At 47.2% G+C, this 19,065-nt stretch overlaps 1 protein-coding gene across 1 annotated transcript; it reads left to right on the top strand.

Annotated features, from left to right (window-relative positions):
• The first annotated feature begins 248 nt into the window (after positions 1 to 248).
• Positions 249 to 17,996, top strand: EFCAB12 (EF-hand calcium binding domain 12). Its single transcript, XM_069736226.1, has 9 exons — positions 249 to 299; positions 5,345 to 5,923; positions 6,063 to 6,263; positions 8,334 to 8,493; positions 8,571 to 8,812; positions 8,965 to 9,178; positions 9,260 to 9,431; positions 11,080 to 11,265; positions 17,830 to 17,996. Exons 2-9 carry the CDS (start codon positions 5,468 to 5,470, stop codon positions 17,945 to 17,947), a joined length of 1,749 nt encoding a protein of 582 aa, XP_069592327.1. The 5' UTR covers positions 249 to 299; positions 5,345 to 5,467; the 3' UTR covers positions 17,948 to 17,996.
• The last annotated feature ends 1,069 nt before the right edge of the window (positions 17,997 to 19,065 follow it).

The following is a 19,065-nucleotide window of genomic DNA, read 5'->3' as shown; positions in this document are numbered from 1 at the left end:
AATAAAAAAAAAGTCAGAATTACCAGTCTAGTAGTTTATAGATCCTGGAAGAAAAAGAACAAAAAATAAAATGGAGAAATTAGCGGTGCTGGAAAGGGTTAAATTTCACAATTTGGCTATTGCATTGTCTCTGCCCTCGGTAGATGCGGTTTTGGTCTTAGCAAACATGGCGGCCAGGAGACATTCTGCAGTTGGGCCTCTTAGGTCTGCAGAGTTTGGCTCTTATCCAATCAGTGAGTGGGGGCGGTGCTGTTACCATGGCGAGCTGTACACACTGTGCGAAGGCGCTGGCTGCTCAGGTGTGTGGGGAGGCGTTCTCTGCACCTGGGGGGATAACACTGGTCCTCTACATCTGTGGGGGGATTCTGACAGATCAGGGGGCTTCTAAAGGAAGACAGGATACAAACAGCAGCCCACCCTCCAATTAGTGCTTTGCCGGGGAATATGCAAAACTTTTTGTACTTTTCCGTGTGTCCGCTAATCCAGAATATCTGATTGTTCGGCGCTTTCTGTTCACACTGATGTAATAATGCCCGGATGAGCGCGCGGTCTGAGACGTGTCGCCCCGCAGCGTTCTAATGTGCTTTGTCTTTTGGTTCCTCACGAATTTCACGAACTGCTTGTTGTCAGTGAATGGGAACATGGCTTACTTCTACAGAATGAGCGTCCGCTCACGGCTGATTGTTCGCTACTATTGCAACCAGTCCAGACATTGATATGAGGTCAGGATGGGGGGGCTGGGGCCAATGCTGGGGGGGGGAGGGGCGTAAAATGTTAGGATTAGGGCGAGGGTAAGAAAATATTTACATAGAAAACAGATGACAAAAATAATAACAACGTGTAACTTTATATTCTGATTTTGTCGGACTTCAGTGGAAAGTGGAAAATAAAGAATTATAACGAGAAAAGACAAATTATAATGAGATCGGCGTTTTCACAAGTGATTGGGGAATTCGTGGCTCAGGGACGGGGCTGGGGACCGCTAACAGTCCATGGACTAAGGAACACAAAATACTGACTGCGCCCCAGGTGTCCCGCGCTGCGTGTAATGTGTTGTGGGGCACTGTGGGGGCATCGTATTGCGTTGGGGTCACTATGGGGGCATAATATTGGGGTCATCGTACTGTATTTGGGTGGGAGAACTGTGAGGACATCATTATGTGTTGAGGGGCACTGTGGGGGCATCTTATTGTGTTTTGAGACACTGGGGGAGCACTGAGAGGACATCATAATATGTTGGGGGCACTGTGGGGGAATTATACTATGTTGGAGGCACTGTGGGGGATTTATACTATGTTGGAGGCACTGGGGGAATTATACTATGTTGGGGGCACTGTAGGGGAATTATACTATGTTGGGGGCACTGTGAGGGAATCATACTATGTTGGGGACACTGTGGGGGAATCATACTATGTTGGGGGCACTGTGGGGGAATCATACTATGTTGGGGGCACTGTGGGGGAATCATACTATGTTGGGGGCACTGTGGAGGAATCATACTATGTTGGCACTGTGGAGGAATCATACTATGTTGGGGGCACTGTGGGGGACTCATACTATGTTGGGGGCACTGTGGAGGAATCATACTATGTTGGGGGCACTGTGCAGGAATCATACTATGTTGGGGGCACTGTGGGGGACCCATACTATGTTGGGGGCACTGTGGAGGAATCATATTATGTTGGAGGCACTGTGGAGGAATCATACTATGTTGGGGGCACTATGGAGGAATCATACTATGTTGGCACTGTGGAGGAATCATACTAGGTTGGGGGCACTGTGGGGGACCCATACTATGTTGGGCGCACTGTGGAGGAATCATACTATGTTGGGGGCACTGTGGGGGAATCATACTATGTTGGAGGCACTGTGGGGGAATTATACTATGTTGGGGGCACTGTGGGGGAATAATACTATGCTGGGGGCACTGTGGGGGAATCATACTATGTTGGGGGCACTGTGGGGGAATCATACTATGTTGGGGGCACTGTGGGGGAATCATACTATGTTGGGGGCACTGTGGAGGAATCATACTATGTTGGGGGCACTGTGCAGGAATCATACTATGTTGGGGGCACTGTGGGGGACTCATACTATGTTGGGGGCACTGTGGAGGAATCATACTATGTTGGGGGCACTGTGCAGGAATCATACTATGTTTGGGGCACTGTGGGGGACCCATACTATGTTGGGGGCACTGTGGAGGAATCATACTATGTTGGAGGCACTGTGGAGGAATCATACTATGTTGGGGGCACTGTGGGGGACTCATACTATGTTGGGGGCACTGTGGAGGAGTCATACTATGTTGGAGGCACTGTGGGGGACTCATACTATGTTGGGGGCACTATGGAGGAATCATACTATGTTGGGGGCACTGTGGAGGAATCATACTAGGTTGGGGGCACTGTGGGGGACCCATACTATGTTGGGGGCACTGTGGAGGAATCATACTATGTTGGGGGCACTGTGGGGGAATCATACTATGTTGGAGGCACTGTGGGGGAATTATACTATGTTGGGGGCACTGTGGGGGAATAATACTATGTTGGGGGCACTGTGGGGGAATAATACTATGTTGGGGGCACTGTGGGGGAATCATACTATGTTGGAGGCACTGTGGAGGAATCATACTATGTTGGGGGCACTGTGGGGGACCCATACTATGTTGGGGGCACTGTGGAGGAATCATACTATATTGGGGGCACTGTGGAGGAATCATACTATGTTGACACTGTGGAGGAATCATACTATGTTGGGGGCACTGTGGGGGACTCATACTATGTTGGGGGCACTGTGGGGGACTCATACTATGTTGGGGGCACTGTGGGGGACTCATACTATGTTGGGGGCACTGTGGGGGACTCATACTATGTTGGGGGCACTGTGGAGGAATCATACTATGTTGGGGGCACTGTGCAGGAATCATACTATGTTTGGGGCACTGTGGGGGACCCATACTATGTTGGGGGCACTATGGAGGAATCATACTATGGTGGAAGTAATGTGCAGGAATCATACTATGTTGGGGGCACTGTGGGGGAATCATACTATGCTGGGGCACTGTGGGGGAATCATACTATGTTGGGGGCACTGTGGAGGAATCATACTATGTTGGGGGCACTGTGCAGGAATCATACTATGTTTGGGGCACTGTGGGGGACCCATACTATGGTGGGGGCACTGTGGAGGAATCATACTATGTTGGCACTGTGGAGGAATCATACTATGTTGGGGGCACTGTGGGGGACTCATACTATGTTGGGGGCACTGTGGAGGAATCATACTATGTTGGGGGCACTGTGCAGGAATCATACTATGTTTGGGGCACTGTGGGGGACCCATACTATGTTGGGGGCACTATGGAGGAATCATACTATGTTGGCACTGTGGAGGAATCATACTATGTTGGGGGCACTGTGGGGGACTCATACTATGTTGGGGGCACTGTGGAGGAATCATACTATGTTGGCACTGTGGAGGAATCCTACTATGTTGGGGGCACTGTGGGGGACTCGTACTATGTTGGGGGCACTGTGGAGGAATCATACTATGTTGGGGGCACTGTGCAGGAATCATACTATGTTTGGGGCACTGTGGGGGACCCATACTATGTTGGGGGCACTATGGAGGAATCATACTATGGTGGAAGTAATGTGCAGGAATCATACTATGCTGGGGGCACTGTGGGGGAATCATACTATGCTGGGGGCACTGTGGGGGAATCATACTATGTTGGGGGCACTGTGGAGGAATCATACTATGTTGGGGGCACTGTGCAGGAATCATACTATGGGGCACTGTGGGGGACCCATACTATGTTGGGGGCACTGTGGAGGAATCATACTATGTTGGGGGCACTGTGGGGGACTCATACTATGTTGGGGGCACTGTGGAGGAATCATACTATGTTGGAGGCACTGTGGGGGACTCATACTATGTTGGGGGCACTATGGAGGAATCATACTATGTTGGGGGCACTGTGGAGGAATCATACTAGGTTGGGGGCACTGTGGGGGACCCATACTATGTTGGGGGCACTGTGGAGGAATCATACTATGTTGGAGGCACTGTGGGGGACTCATACTATGTTGGGGGCACTATGGAGGAATCATACTATGTTGGGGGCACTGTGGGGGAATCATACTAGGTTTGGGGCACTGTGGGGGACCCATACTATGTTGGGGGCACTGTGGAGGAATCATACTATATTGGGGCACTGTGGGGGAATCATACTACATTGGGGGCATTGTGGGGTACTTATACTATGTTGGGGGCACTGTGGAGGAATTATACTATATTGGGGGCACTGTGGGGGACCCATACTATGTTGGGGGTATTGTGGGGTACTCATACTATGTTGGGGGCACTGTGGAGGACCCATACTATATTGGAGGCACTGTGGGGGAATCATACTACGTTGGGGGCATTGTGAGGTACTCATACTATGTTGGGGGCACTGTGGGGTACTCATACTATGTTGGGAGCACTGTGGAGGAATCATACTATGTTCGGGGCACTGTGGAGGAATCATACTATGTTGGGGGCACTGTGGGGTACTCATACTATGTTGGGGGCACTGTGGAGGTATCATACTAGGTTGGGGGCACTGTGGGTAACTCATACTATGTTGGGGCACTGTGGGGGAATTATACTATGTTGGGGGCACTGTGGGAGACTCATACTATATTGCGGGCACTCTGGAGGAATCATACTATGTTGGGGGCACTGTGGGGGAATCATACTATGTTGGGGGCACTATGGAGGAATCATACTATGGTGGAAGTAATGTGCAGGAATCATACTATGTTGGGGGCACTGTGGGGGAATCATACTATGGGGCATCCTGTGTTTTGGGCACTCTGGAGGAATCATTATGTTGGGGGCACTGTGGCATCGTACTGTGTGGGGAGCACTGGTGCTTCATGATGTGTTGGGGCACTTCACTGCGTTGGTTCACTATAGTAGCACTGTACTGTTTTGGGGGAACTGTAGAGGCCTCATACTGTGTGTGGGGGTAAATTGGGGGAAATCACTGTGCAGACATCACTTTCTGCGGGGACCATGCAGTACCTCAGTCTGGGGGCTGCGATACGTGTCCCACTTCCCTTTTGTTAGCAGTGCGTACTCCCTTCTGTGCGGCACAGTGGCTCTGCCACATCTTTGTTTTTAGAGGGGTAGCACTTTGCCCTTTTGCTTTGGGTCCCATGATGTCTCTTATCTCCCTGGATCTGATGTCCCGTTCCATCTGGTGCTGCTGACGCTACGGGAGGTTCGGATGCAGCCATTATCCCAGTCTGAGCTGATAGAACTGGTAATTGTTGGCAATTTGTACCTTTTTCAGCCTTTTTTTCACCTCCTGATGTCACCGGTCAGCTCCGACTCAGTACCTGCGACGATCAGACGGCCATAAGTGCTGACATCCCCCAGCACCCGAAACCCATGGTGCCCGGCCCAAATCTGTACGATGGCTAAAGAGGTTTCCTTCCTAGACCAGACCCCCAATAATGGGCCGACGGGGTGGAAAGAGCGGGACCTGGCCCAGACTCGCTTCTTCAGGGTGGCTTGCAGGACGTTCGGACCTCCAAAGTCAAGGATCCGACGAATCTTTGCTCCCCCAATGGAAAAATTGGAAGCGGAGAGACAAGAAATTAAAGGGGAGACCAATGTGGACTCCAGGGGCCTCCACAAGTCACAAGGTGATGGGACGAGAGTGATGGAGGAGCCGAGCCCGGCCGGGAGGAGCGTGTCAGACTGGATACTGGACAGGAAGAATCTCCGGTCACAAGTGGACAATATGGGGGACGTCGAAAAATGGCTGCAAGGAAAATCGGAGCTGACGGATCTGGAGAAACGTGTACGGAAAAAAATGGTGGAGAGACGAGAGGAAAGCCGGGCGTCCAGGGAGGATTCTGAGGATGTGGTGAGTACAGCAAGCCGAGGTCTACAACTACAATGCCCATCATGTAGGGACTACACCAAGAGGCAGCCGAAACCTCCGCTCCCCCTGATGATGGGAGTCATAGTCTTCTCTCATCACTCCTCCCTAATGTGATCTATAGGATGAAGAAGTCAGCGCGTCAAAGAGCGCACAGCGCAACAGGGTCACCCCCAGCATCCAGCAACCCAGCCCCGAAGCCCTGGCAATAATGGCCAACTACCTGCACCAACGACGGCTGCGCCTGGTGGATCTCTACAACCAGACGAACAAACGCAAGAAGAAGGAAATCTCCAGTCACGACCTGAAGTCTGTGAGGAAAGAGGTGACGAAAACATGTCCAGACTGTACTCATCGTGTAACCCGTCCACAGAGTTTGAGTGCTGCGGTAGTTATATCATCTACATAGGACGGTATTATAGTAGTTATATTCTTGTACATAGGGGCAGTATTATAGTAGTTATATAATTGTACATAGGAGCAGTATTATAGTAGTTATATTCCTGTACATAGGGGGCAGTATTATAGTAGTTATATTCTTGTACATAAGAGCAGTATTATAGTAGTTATATTCTTGTATATAGGAGCAGTATTATAGTAGTTATATTCTTGTACGTAGGAGCAGTATTATAGTAGTTATATTCTTGTACGTAGGAGCAGTATTATAGTAGTTATATTCTTGTACATAGGGACAGTATTATATTAGTTATATTCTTGTACATAGGGGGCAGTATTATAGTAGTTATATTCTTGTACATAGGGACAGTATTATATTAGTTATATTCTTGTACATAGGGGGCAGTATTATAGTAGTTATATTCTTGTACATAGGGGCAGTATTATAGTAGTGATATTCTTGTACATAGACAGTATTATAGTAGTTATATTCTTGTATATAGGAGCAGTATTATAGTAGTTATATTCTTTTACATAGGAGCAGTATTATAGTAGTGATATTCTTATACATAGGAGCAGTATTATAGTAGTGATATTCTTATACATAGGAGCACTATTATAGTAGTTATATTCTTGTACATAGACAGTATTATAGTAGTTATATTCTTGTACATAGGAGCAGTATTATAGTAGTTCTATTCTTGTACATAGGGGCAGTATTATAGTAGTTATATTCTTTTACATAGGAGCAGTATTATAGTAGTTATATTCTTGTACATAGAGGCAGTATTATAGTAGTTCTATTCTTGCACATAGGGGCAGTATTATAGTAGTTATATTCCTGTACATAGGGGGCAGTATTATAGTAGTTATATTCTTGTACATGGGGACAGTATTATATTAGTTATATTCTTGTACATAGAGGGCAGTATTATAGTAGTGATATTCTTGTACATAGGGGCAGTATTATAGTAGTGATATTCTTATACATAGGAGCAGTATTATAGCAGTTATATTCTTGTACATAGACAGTATTATAGTAGTTATATTCTTGTATATAGGAGCAGTATTATAGTAGTTATATTCTTGTACATAGACAGTATTATAGCAGTTATATTCTTGTATATAGGAGCAGTATTATAGTAGTTATATTCTTTTACATAGGAGCAGTATTATAGTAGTTATATTCTTGTACATAGGGGCAGTATTATAGTAGTGATATTCTTATACATAGGAGCGGTATTATAGTAGTGATATTCTTATACATAGGAGCAGTATTATAGTAGTTATATTCTTTTACATAGGAGCAGTATTATAGTAGTTATATTCTTGTACATAGGGGCAGTATTATAGTAGTGATATTCTTATACATAGGAGCAGTATTATAGTAGTGATATTCTTATACATAGGAGCAGTATTATAGTAGTGATATTCTTATACATAGGAGCAGTATTATAGTAGTGATATTCTTGTACATAGGGGCAGTATTATAGTAGTTATATTCTTGTACATAGACAGTATTATAGTAGTTATATTCTTGTATATAGGAGCAGTATTATAGTAGTTATATTCTTTTACATAGGAGCAGTATTATAGTAGTTATATTCTTGTACATGGGGCAGTATTATAGTAGTTATATTCTTGTATATAGGAGCGGTATTATAGTAATTATATTCTTGTACATAGGGGCGGTATTATAGTAGTTATATTCTTGTACATAGGTGCAGTATTATAGTAGTTATATTCTTGTACATAGGGGCAGTATTATAGTAGTTATATTCTTGTACATAGGGGCAGTATTATAGTAGTTATATTCTTGTACATAGGGGCAGTATTATAGTAGTTATATTCTTGTACATAGGGGCAGTATTATAGTAGCTCTATTCTTGTACATAGGGGCAGTATTATAGTAGCTCTATTCTTGCACATAGGGGCAGTATTATAGTAGTTATATTCTTGCACATAGGGGCAGTATTATATCATGTATGTATGTTTCCAGGCCATGATACCTATCAGTGACTTGCAGTTTGATGATTTGGTCATCTCACTCGGCATCAAACATCCAAATCACGTCAATTACAAGGAGCTTTCAGTTGGGCGCCATTTATGGTGGAAGAATACAAGAGCCGAGAGGAAGAGCGGCGGGTTGGTGACTCACGGTGCGGTAAAGTGGTCATGCGCCTTCCGACGCTCTGGACTTTTTTATTCTCATATGTCCTTTGTTTTGTGTCCGCAGATAAAGCACAATGGTTCCCGCCACCCGGTGATGCTCGGCCCGAGGCGTCTGTTTCTGTAACTCTCGATGGCTCATTTTTTTCCAGATGTAGATCCCGTCCACCACACAGTGCGCCGAGCGACAGCAGCAAATCGCACTTTTTACAGGTGCCCCCCATCAGTCTGGATGAGATGAGACCCCTCAGCTACGAGGACATGGAGGAAATCGGAAAAAATTACAGGGAAAGGAGACGAAGAGCACAGGTGAGGGCATCGGATACGAAACCACAGGGATGAAACATGGCAGGAACTACAAGTCCCAGCATCCTCATTTACCCTGGGGCTGTGATCCATCTTTCCTAAGCTCCTGATTGATAAGTCTAGTTATGCCTGTTGGGTATTTCTTCTGTCCTTAGAGCAACACCCGGCTATTAGAATGGCTGGAGCAGTGCCGCCTGGTGCGTAGCGGTAATGCCGCCATCGATGGCCACGCTCTGCCCTCTACGCTGGGAGAGGAGGCAGCGGACCGGGTGGAGCAGTTCAGACGACTGGGCCTGCAGCAATACTACCAGATCCTAAAACTGTGCCAGGCCCGCGGGGTGCCCCTCACCGAGACGCTGCTGGAACGAGGTGACACCCCGACTTCATCCCCACATCCTCGCGCTACAGCCGCTCTGAGCCTGACGAGATCCCATTTTTTCCTATGCGCAGCTTTACTGCACCCCGGGGATAAGCTGATCTGTGAGTCTAAAGAACATCTGCAGCTCCGACAGCCCGGGACAGCGCTCAGACCCAAGCATACGACCAGGATGGCGAACAATGGGGCGACGTCTCCAGAGGCGGCAAGAACGGGCAAGACGATGAGGAGTTCTTCAGAGTCCGGGTAAAAAGCTATGAGAACAACACAAATTATATGGGATCAATCCTGGCCCCAAAAACGAGAAAAAGCCCCTTATGTTAGGGGTTCAAACCATACCCCATCCTGGTGATAAAAGGGCAAAATCCAGCCATGGCCGAAAGTGTTGGCACCCTTGAAGTTGTTCCAGAAAATTAAGTATTTCTCCCAGACAATTATTGCACTTACACGCGTTCTGATATACACAGGTTTATTTCCTTTTGTGTTTATTGGAGCAACACAAAAAAACTGAGGAAACAAAGGGCAAATTGGACATAATTTCACACAAAACCCCAAAATGGCCTGGACAAAATTGTTGGCAACTTTCTGAAATTGAGTGTAAACAACTTTGTTTTCAGCATGTGATGCTCGTACAGACTCTCCAGTGGCAAGTAACAGGTGTGGGCATTATGAAAATCGTGTCGGAAATCAAACAAAAAGGGGAAAAGTTGCTTCAATCTTTGTATTGTGTGACTGTGAGTGCAACACTAAGGATGGAGAACAGCTTTGGAGACATCATACGAAGAGATTGGTCACTGGAGAAGGACATCATGGAAGAATAGAAGGAACAAGGCGAAGAGGAAGACCAGCAACCCGAGGGCTTGATACAATCATGATAACGAAACGAAGACTCTGGTGGACCCATCTAGGTTGGCACAAGATGGATCTTCCTAAAGATCGCTCATTCATCAAGTCACCATGGCTCGAGATCCAGCCTAAGGCTGTCAATAATAATAATAACAACAACGTGTAATTGTAAGAATTCTCTGGAACAATTTCAAGGGCGCCAGCACTTACGGCCATAACTGTATGTGTCTACCTGCCCTACTTATATCAGGAAACGACAAGATGGATCTCCAGAAACATATTCTCTTTGGTTTATTGCAAGGTGTGCCCCGATCTCACCGACCGATAGATAGAAGCAAGAGGACAAACTAATGTGAGGCCCTAAACTCATTGAATATCCTGAGTTACATCCTGTATGATACTCCAGAGCTGCACTCACTATTCTGCTTGTGCAGTCACTGTGTACATACATTACTGATCCTGAGTTACATCCTGTATTATACTCCAGAGCTGCACTCACTATTCTGCTGGTGCAGTCACTGTGTACATACATTACATTACTGATCCTGAGTTACATCCTGTATTATACTCCAGAGCTGCACTCACTATTCTGCTGGTGCAGTCACTGTGTACATACATTACTGATCCTGAGTTACATCCTGTATTATACTCCAGAGCTGCACTCACTATTCTGCTGGTGCAGTCACTGTGTACATACATTACATTACTGATCCTGAGTTACATCCTGTATTATACTCCAGAGCTGCACTCACTATTCTGCTGGTGCTGTCACTGTGTACATACATTACATTACTGTTCCTGAGTTACATCCTGTATTATACTCCAGAGCTGCACTCACTATTCTGCTGGTGCAGTCACTGTGTACATACATTACATTACTGATCCTGAGTTACATGCTGTATTATACCCCAGAGCTGTGCTCACTATTCTGCTGGTGCAGGCACTGTGTACATACATTACATTACTGATCCTGAGTTACCTACTGTATTATCCTCCAGAGCTGCACTCACTATTCTGCTGGTGCAGTCACTGTGTACATACATTACAGGCGAATCTTCTCTGCAAAGTCAGAATACAAGCAGGAAGAAGCTTCCAGAATCTCCGTCGGGGAAGCTCCGTACCCTCCAGAAGAATATGTCAAATGGGTTAAGGGAAAAGTCAGAGGGAAGAAGAAAGTCAGGACAGAGGCTCTGAAATGTTGGACGACCTTCGAGGAGTTCGAAGAAATGAGTCGGTAAGACGGAAAAGGAAAAAGCAGCTCCGTGTGGTGATGTAAACGGGGCCGGTCATCTTTGGCAGCACAGAGTATTTCAGGAGAGCAGTGCACTGTTGTGAATTCTGTGGCTGAATTCACTCCTGTGGTCACAAGTGGTATTGCAGCCTCTGGGCTTCCTCCCTCAGGTGTTTTGGTGAGCTCGTTGGCTGCCTTGCTATTTAACTCCACCTGAGTCTGTCTTCCTTGCTCCTTGTCAATGTTCCAGTGTTGGATCTGAGCTACTGCATCTTTCCTGTGGCCTGCTGCTCTGCTAGATAAGTGTTACTTTGATTTTGTTTCCGTTTTTTCTGTCCAGCTGTGCTATTCTCTTTTGCTGGAAGCTCTGAGACGCAAAGGGTGCACCGCCGTGCCGTTAGTTCGGCACGGTGGGTCTTTTTGCCTCCCTTTGCGTGGTTTTGCTTTAGGGTTTTTTGTAGACTGCATAGTTCTCTTTGCTATCCTCGCTCTGTCTAGAATATCGGGCCTCACTTTGCTGAATCTATTTCATTCCTACGTTTTGTCTTTTCATCTTGCTAACAGTCATTATATGTGGGGGGCTGCCTATTCCTTTGGGGTATTTCTCTGAGGTAAGTCAGGCTTGTATTTCTATCTTCAGGCTAGTCAGCTCCTCAGGCAGTGCCGAGTTGCATAGGTAGTTGATAGGCGCAATCCACTGCTGCTTTTAGTTGTGTGAGGATAGGTTCAGGTATTGCAGTCTGCAGAGATTCCACGTCTCAGAGCTTGTTCTATTGTTTTTGGGTTATTGCCATATCACTGTATGTGCGCTGATTACTGCACACTGTGTTGCCTGATAGCACAGCATAACAGTACAAGGAGCCCAAACCAATGATTCTCAATAGAGGGAAAAAAGAAGTCCTGACATCATTTTTTTTTCCTCAGCTCTGTCTTCAGTTTTTTTTTTTTTTTTCCCCTAGACATTAGAGTGCTTCAGGACACAGCTGTGGACATGGATATTCAGGCTCTGTGCTTCTCAATGGATAATCTCGTTATAAATGTACAAAAGATTCAAGATACAATTGATCAGAAATCTATGCTAGAACCAAGAATTCCTATTCCTGATTTGTTTTTTGGAGATAGAACTAAGTTCCTGAGCTTCAAAAATAATTGTAAGCTATTTCTGGCCTTGAAACCTCATTCTTCTGGTAATCCTATTCAACAGGTTTTGATTATTATTTCTTTTTTGCGCGGCGACCCTCAAGACTGGGCATTTTCTCTTGCGCCAGGAGACCCTGCATTGAGTAATGTTGATGCGTTTTTCCAGGCGCTTGGATTGCTTTACGATGAGCCTAATTCAGTAGATCAGGCTGAGAAAAATTTGCTGGCTTTATGCCAGGGTCAGGATGATGTAGAAGTATATTGTCAGAAATTTAGGAAGTGGTCAGTACTCACTCTGTGGAATGAATCTGCACTGGCGGCTTGGTTCAGAAAGGGTCTCTCTGAAGCTCTTAAGGATGTAATGGTGGGATTTCCTATGCCTGCTGGTTTGAATGAGTCTATGTCCTTGGCCATTCAGATCAGTCGTCGCTTGCGCGAGCGTAAATCTGTGCACCATCTGGCGGTATTGTCTGAGAGTAAACCTGAGCCTATGCAGTGCGATAGGACTATGACTAGAGTTGAACGGCAGGAATACAGACGTCTGAATGGGCTGTGTTTCTACTGTGGTGATTCCACTCATGCTATTTCTGATTGTCCTAAGCGCACTAAGCGGTTCGATAGCTCTGCCGTTATTGGTACTGTACAGTCCAAATTCCTTCTGTCCATTACCTTGATATGCTCTTTGTCGTCGTTTTCTGTCATGGCGTTTGTGGATTCGGGCGCTGCCCTGAATCTGATGGATTTGGATTATGCTAAACGTTGTGGGTTTTTCTTGGAGCCTTTGCGGTGTCCTATTCCATTGAGAGGAATTGATGCTACACCTTTGGCCAAGAATAAACCTCAATACTGGGCCCAGCTGACCATGTGCATGGCTCCTGCACATCAGGAAGTTATTCGCTTTCTGGTGTTGCATAATCTGCATGATGTGGTCGTGTTGGGGTTGCCATGGCTACAAACCCATAATCCAGTATTGGATTGGAATTTCATGTCGGTGTCCAGCTGGGGTTGTCAGGGGGTACATGGTGATGTTCCATTTTTGTCTATTTCGTCATCCACTCCTTCTGAGGTCCCAGAGTTCTTGTCTGATTATCAGGATGTATTTGAAGAGCCCAAGTCTGATGCCCTACCTCCGCATAGGGATTGTGATTGTGCTATCAATTTGATTCCTGGTAGTAAATTCCCTAAGGGTCGTTTATTTAATTTGTCCGTGCCTGAACACACCGCTATGCGCAGTTATGTGAAAGAATCCCTGGAGAAGGGACATATTCGCCCATCGTCATCACCATTGGGAGCAGGGTTCTTTTTTGTAGCCAAAAAGGATGGTTCGCTGAGACCGTGTATTGATTACCGCCTTCTTAATAAGATCACTGTTAAATTTCAGTATCCCTTGCCATTGTTATCTGACTTGTTTGCTCGGATTAAGGGGGCTAGTTGGTTTACTAAGATAGATCTTCGTGGTGCGTATAATCTGGTGAGAATCAGGCAGGGAGATGAATGGAAAACGGCATTTAATACGCCCGAGGGTCATTTTGAGTATCTGGTGATGCCGTTCGGACTTGCCAATGCTCCATCTGTTTTTCAGTCTTTTATGCATGACATCTTCCGTGAGTATCTGGATAAATTCCTGATTGTTTACTTGGATGACATTTTGATCTTCTCAGATGATTGGGAGTCTCATGTGAAGCAGGTCAGAATGGTTTTTCAGGTCCTGCGTGCTAACTCTTTGTTTGTGAAGGGATCAAAGTGTCTCTTCGGTGTGCAGAAAGTTTCATTTTTGGGGTTCATCTTTACCCCTTCTACTATCGAGATGGATCCAGTTAAGGTCCAAGCCATCCAGGATTGGACTCAGCCTACATCTCTGAAAAGTCTGCAGAAATTCCTGGGCTTTGCTAATTTTTATCGTCGCTTCATCTGTAATTTTTCTAGCATTGCCAGACCATTGACCGATTTGACCAAGAAGGGTGCTGATTTGGTTAATTGGTCTTCTGCTGCTGTGGAAGCTTTTCAGGAGTTGAAGCGTCGTTTTTGTTCTGCCCCTGTGTTGTGTCAGCCAGATGTTTCTCTTCCGTTCCAGGTCGAGGTTGATGCTTCTGAGATTGGAGCAGGGGCGGTTTTGTCACAGAGAGGTTCTGGTTGCTCAGTGTTGAAACCATGTGCTTTCTTTTCCAGGAAATTTTCTGCTGCTGAGCGTAATTATGATGTGGGCAACCGAGAGTTGCTGGCCATGAAGTGGGCATTCGAGGAGTGGCGTCATTGGCTTGAAGGAGCTAAGCATCGCGTGGTGGTATTGACTGATCATAAGAACTTGACTTATCTCGAGTCTGCCAAGCGCTTGAATCCTAGACAGGCCCGTTGGTCGTTATTTTTTGCTCGTTTTGATTTTGTGATTTCGTACCTTCCGGGTTCTAAAAATGTGAAGGCGGATGCTCTGTCTAGGAGTTTTGTGCCCGACTCTCCGGGGTTATCTGAGCCGGCGAGTATTCTCAAGGAAGGAGTCATTGTGTCTGCCATCTCTCCTGATTTGCGGAGAGTGTTGCAGAAATTTCAGGCTAATAAACCTGATCGTTGTCTGGCCGAGAAACTGTTCGTCCCTGATAGGTGGACTAATAAACTTATCTCTGAACTTCATTGTTCGGTGCTGGCCGGTCATCCAGGAATCTTTGGTACCAGAGAGTTAGTGGCTAGATCCTTCTGGTGGCCATCTCTGTCACGGGATGTACGTACTTTTGTGCAGTCCTGTGGAATTTGTGCTAGGGCTAAGCCCTGCTGTTCACGTGCCAGTGGGTTGCTTTTGCCCTTGCCGGTCCCGAAGAGGCCTTGGACACATATTTCGATGGATTTCATTTCTGACCTTCCCGTTTCTCAAAAGATGTCGGTCATTTGGGTGGTCTGTGATCGCTTTTCTAAAATGGTCCATCTGGTGCCCTTGGTTAAATTACCTTCCTCCTCTGATTTGGTGCCTTTGTTCTTCCAGCATGTGGTTCGTTTGCATGGCATTCCTGAGAATATTGTTTCTGACAGAGGTTCCCAGTTTGTCTCGACGTTCTGGCGAGCCTTTTGTGGTAGGATGGGCATTGACTTGTCTTTTTCCTCGGCCTTCCATCCTCAGACTAATGGCCAAACCGAACGAACCAATCAGACCTTGGAAACATATCTGAGATGTTTTGTTTCTGCAGACCAGGATGATTGGGTGTCATTTTTGCCGTTGGCTGAGTTCGCCCTTAATAATCGGGCCAGCTCGGCTACCTTGGTCTCTCCATTTTTCTGCAATTCTGGGTTCCATCCTCGTTTCTCTTCAGGACAGGTTGAGTCTTCGGACTGTCCTGGTGTGGATTCTGTGGTGGACAGGTTGCAGCAGATCTGGACTCAGGTAGTGGACAATTTGACCTTGTCCCAGGAGAAGGCTCAGCTTTTCGCTAATCGTAGACGCCGTGTGGGTCCCCGACTTCGTGTTGGGGATCTGGTTTGGTTATCTTCTCGTCATATTCCTATGAAGGTTTCCTCTCCTAAATTTAAACCTCGTTTTATTGGTCCGTATAGGATTTCTGAGATTCTCAATCCGGTGTCTTTTCGTCTGACCCTCCCAGACTCCTTTTCCATACATAATGTATTCCATAGGTCGTTGTTGAGAAGATACGTGGCACCTATGGTTCCATCTGTGGAGCCTCCTGCCCCTGTTTTGGTGGAGGGGGAATTGGAGTATATTGTGGAGAAGATTTTGGATTCTCGTGTCTCTAGACGGAAACTCCAGTATCTGGTCAAATGGAAGGGTTATGCTCAGGAGGATAATTCCTGGGTTTTTGCCTCTGATGTCCATGCCCCAGATCTTGTTCGTGCCTTTCATGTGGCTCATCCTGGTCGGCCTGGGGGTTCTGGTGAGGGTTCAGTGACCCCTCCTCAAGGGGGGGGGGTACTGTTGTGAATTCTGTGGCTGAATTCACTCCTGTGGTCACAAGTGGTATTGCAGCCTCTGGGCTTCCTCCCTCAGGTGTTTTGGTGAGCTCGTTGGCTGCCTTGCTATTTAACTCCACCTGAGTCTGTCTTCCTTGCTCCTTGTTAATGTTCCAGTGTTGGATCTGAGCTACTGCATCTTTCCTGTGGCCTGCTGCTCTGCTAGATAAGTGTTACTTTGATTTTGTTTCCGTTTTTTCTGTCCAGCTGTGCTATTCTCTTTTGCTGGAAGCTCTGAGACGCAAAGGGTGCACCGCCGTGCTGTTAGTTCGGCACGGTGGGTCTTTTTGCCCCCCTTTGCGTGGTTCTGCTTTAGGGTTTTTTGTAGACTGCATAGTTCTCTTTGCTATCCTCGCTCTGTCTAGAATATCGGGCCTCACTTTGCTGAATCTATTTCATTCCTACGTTTTGTCTTTTCATCTTGCTAACAGTCATTATATGTGGGGGGCTGCCTTTTCCTTTGGGGTATTTCTCTGAGGTAAGTCAGGCTTGTATTTCTATCTTCAGGCTAGTCAGCTCCTCAGGCTGTGCCGAGTTGCATAGGTAGTGTCAGGCGCAATCCACTGCTGCTTTTAGTTGTGTGAGGATAGGTTCAGGTATTGCAGTCTGCAGAGATTCCACGTCTCAGAGCTTGTTCTATTGTTTTTGGGTTATTGCCATATCACTGTATGTGCTCTGATTACTGCACGCTGTGTTGCCTGATAGCACAGCATAACAGTGCACTGAACCTGTGGGGAGTTTCCATCTGAGGATAGCACTCTCAGCAGAGTCCTAGCAGCACAGAGTATTTCAGGAGAGCAGTGCACTGAACCTGTGGGGAGTTTCCATCTGAGGATAGCACTATCAGCAGAGTCCTGGCCGCACAGAGTATTTCAGGAGAGCAGTGCACTGAACCTGTGGGGAGTTTCCATCTGAGGATAGCACTCTCAGCAGAGTCCTAGCAGCACAGAGTATTTCAGGAGAGCAGTGCACTGAACCTGTGGGGAGTTTCCATCTGAGGATAGCACTATCAGCAGAGTCCTAGCAGCACAGAGGATTTCAGGAGATGAGTGCGGTGATCTCGTATGAGGCACACAGAAGCAGTGGACGTGTGCGGCACAGATCACGGGGTGACAGTAATATTCTCTCTGCTGCTGAAACATGTCTCTTCACCAATATCAGGAGAGTGTTAAAGGGGTTGTCCAAGACTGTGGTATCCTTAGAAAAGGTCATTAATTACCAATCACTGGGAGTCCGACATTCAGCCCCCACCTCTCCCCCGCTGATCAGCTCAGCACAGCGCCGCACCCTGTGTAGTGGCCAATCCCGGAACTGCAGATCTGCTCCTATTGAAGTGAATGTATCTTAGCTGCAGTAGTGAGAACATCCACTACGCAGTGTACGGCGCTGTTCCACTCTGTACTGCTGATCTGTACGGGGGTCCCGGGTGTCGGACCCCCACCCATCTGATATTGATGATCTCTCCTATTTTACTAGGGCCCTGAGGCACCGATTCCCCCACAGCTTCTATACGTCTGATGATAACGCGTTCTGGCCGGGGCAGATGCTGGACAAGCTGCGTATTTATCTGCCCAAAGTGTCGGAGGCGTCCTGAGGCCGAGACCCCAAATTCTACATAATGGAGGGAGTAATAAACCGACTGTCTCACAAACCTGGTGACTTATTTGTAATGCGCTAACTAGAACTTCCAGTAATGTTCCGCGTGTCACAGCTGCGATATGAGGGGCTGTAGGTGGTCCGCGTTCTGCAGTGCAGCCCCTTGTGCTGCCAGTGACATGCAGGGGGCGCTGTCCTCACCGGGATTTCTCACCGTGCGGTGGGGTCACCTGCGGCTTCCGCGCCCCTAGACGAGGGTCCCACCTTTCATGTTCCATTTTCAGCATTGGGGTCTTATGTGGAAGAAGAGGCTTTCGGCCCCTCCAGCACCAGGTCCTGGGTACGTCTGCTGCCTCTGAGCTGTTCTGGGGCGCGTCCAAAACTTACTGGAGAAATTAGGCAATAACTGTGACCCCAACCATCCAATCTAAATGACAGCACAGAGTATTTCAGCAGAGTGATCTTGTGCCACAGTAGGAGAATGGCTCCAGCAGCGCAGAGGATTTCAGGAGTGGCGTGCATTGATCTGGTGAGAGGGTCACAGACTAAAGCTACACACCGGAAGCTGCCGTGTCCGCAGCAGCGCAGAGGATTTCAGGAGTGGCGTGCATTGATCTGGTGGGAGGGTCACAGACTAAAGCTGCAGACCGGAAGCTGCCGTGTCCGCAGCAGCGCAGAGGATTTCAGGAGTGGCGTGCATTGATCTGGTGAGAGGGTCACAGACTAAAGCTACACACCGGAAGCTGCCGTGTCCGCAGCAGCGCAGAGGATTTCAGGAGTGGCGTGCATTGATCTGGTGGGAGGGTCACAGACTAAAGCTGCAGACCGGAAGCTGCCGTGTCCGCAGCAGCGCAGAGGATTTCAGGACTGGCGTGCATTGATCTGGTGGGAGGGTCACAGACTAAAGCTACACACCGGAAGTTGCCGTGTCCGCAGCAGCGCAGAGGATTTCAGGACTGGCGTGCATTGATCTGGTGGGAGGGTCACAGACTAAAGCTACACACCGGAAGTTGCCGTGTCCGCAGCAGCGCAGAGGATTTCAGGACTGGCGTGCATTGATCTGGTGGGAGGGTCACAGACTAAAGCTACACACCGGAAGTTGCCGTGTCCGCAGCA

Source organism: Ranitomeya imitator, chromosome 8 (genome assembly GCF_032444005.1).
Source record: "Ranitomeya imitator isolate aRanImi1 chromosome 8, aRanImi1.pri, whole genome shotgun sequence".
NCBI lineage: Eukaryota > Metazoa > Chordata > Amphibia > Anura > Dendrobatidae > Ranitomeya > Ranitomeya imitator.
This window is presented reverse-complemented; position numbering and strand designations above follow the sequence as displayed.

Excerpts from the sequence above, each read along its gene's own strand:
- EFCAB12 (XM_069736226.1), top strand. The coding sequence starts at position 5,468 with ATGGCTAAAGAGGTTTCCTTCCTAGACCAGACCCCCAATAATGGGCCG. Across the intron at positions 5,924-6,062 it reads GGGAGGATTCTGAGGATGTG|GATGAAGAAGTCAGCGCGTC; the intron begins GTGAGTACAGCA and ends TGTGATCTATAG. Across the intron at positions 9,432-11,079 it reads AGGAGTTCTTCAGAGTCCGG|GCGAATCTTCTCTGCAAAGT; the intron begins GTAAAAAGCTAT and ends CATACATTACAG.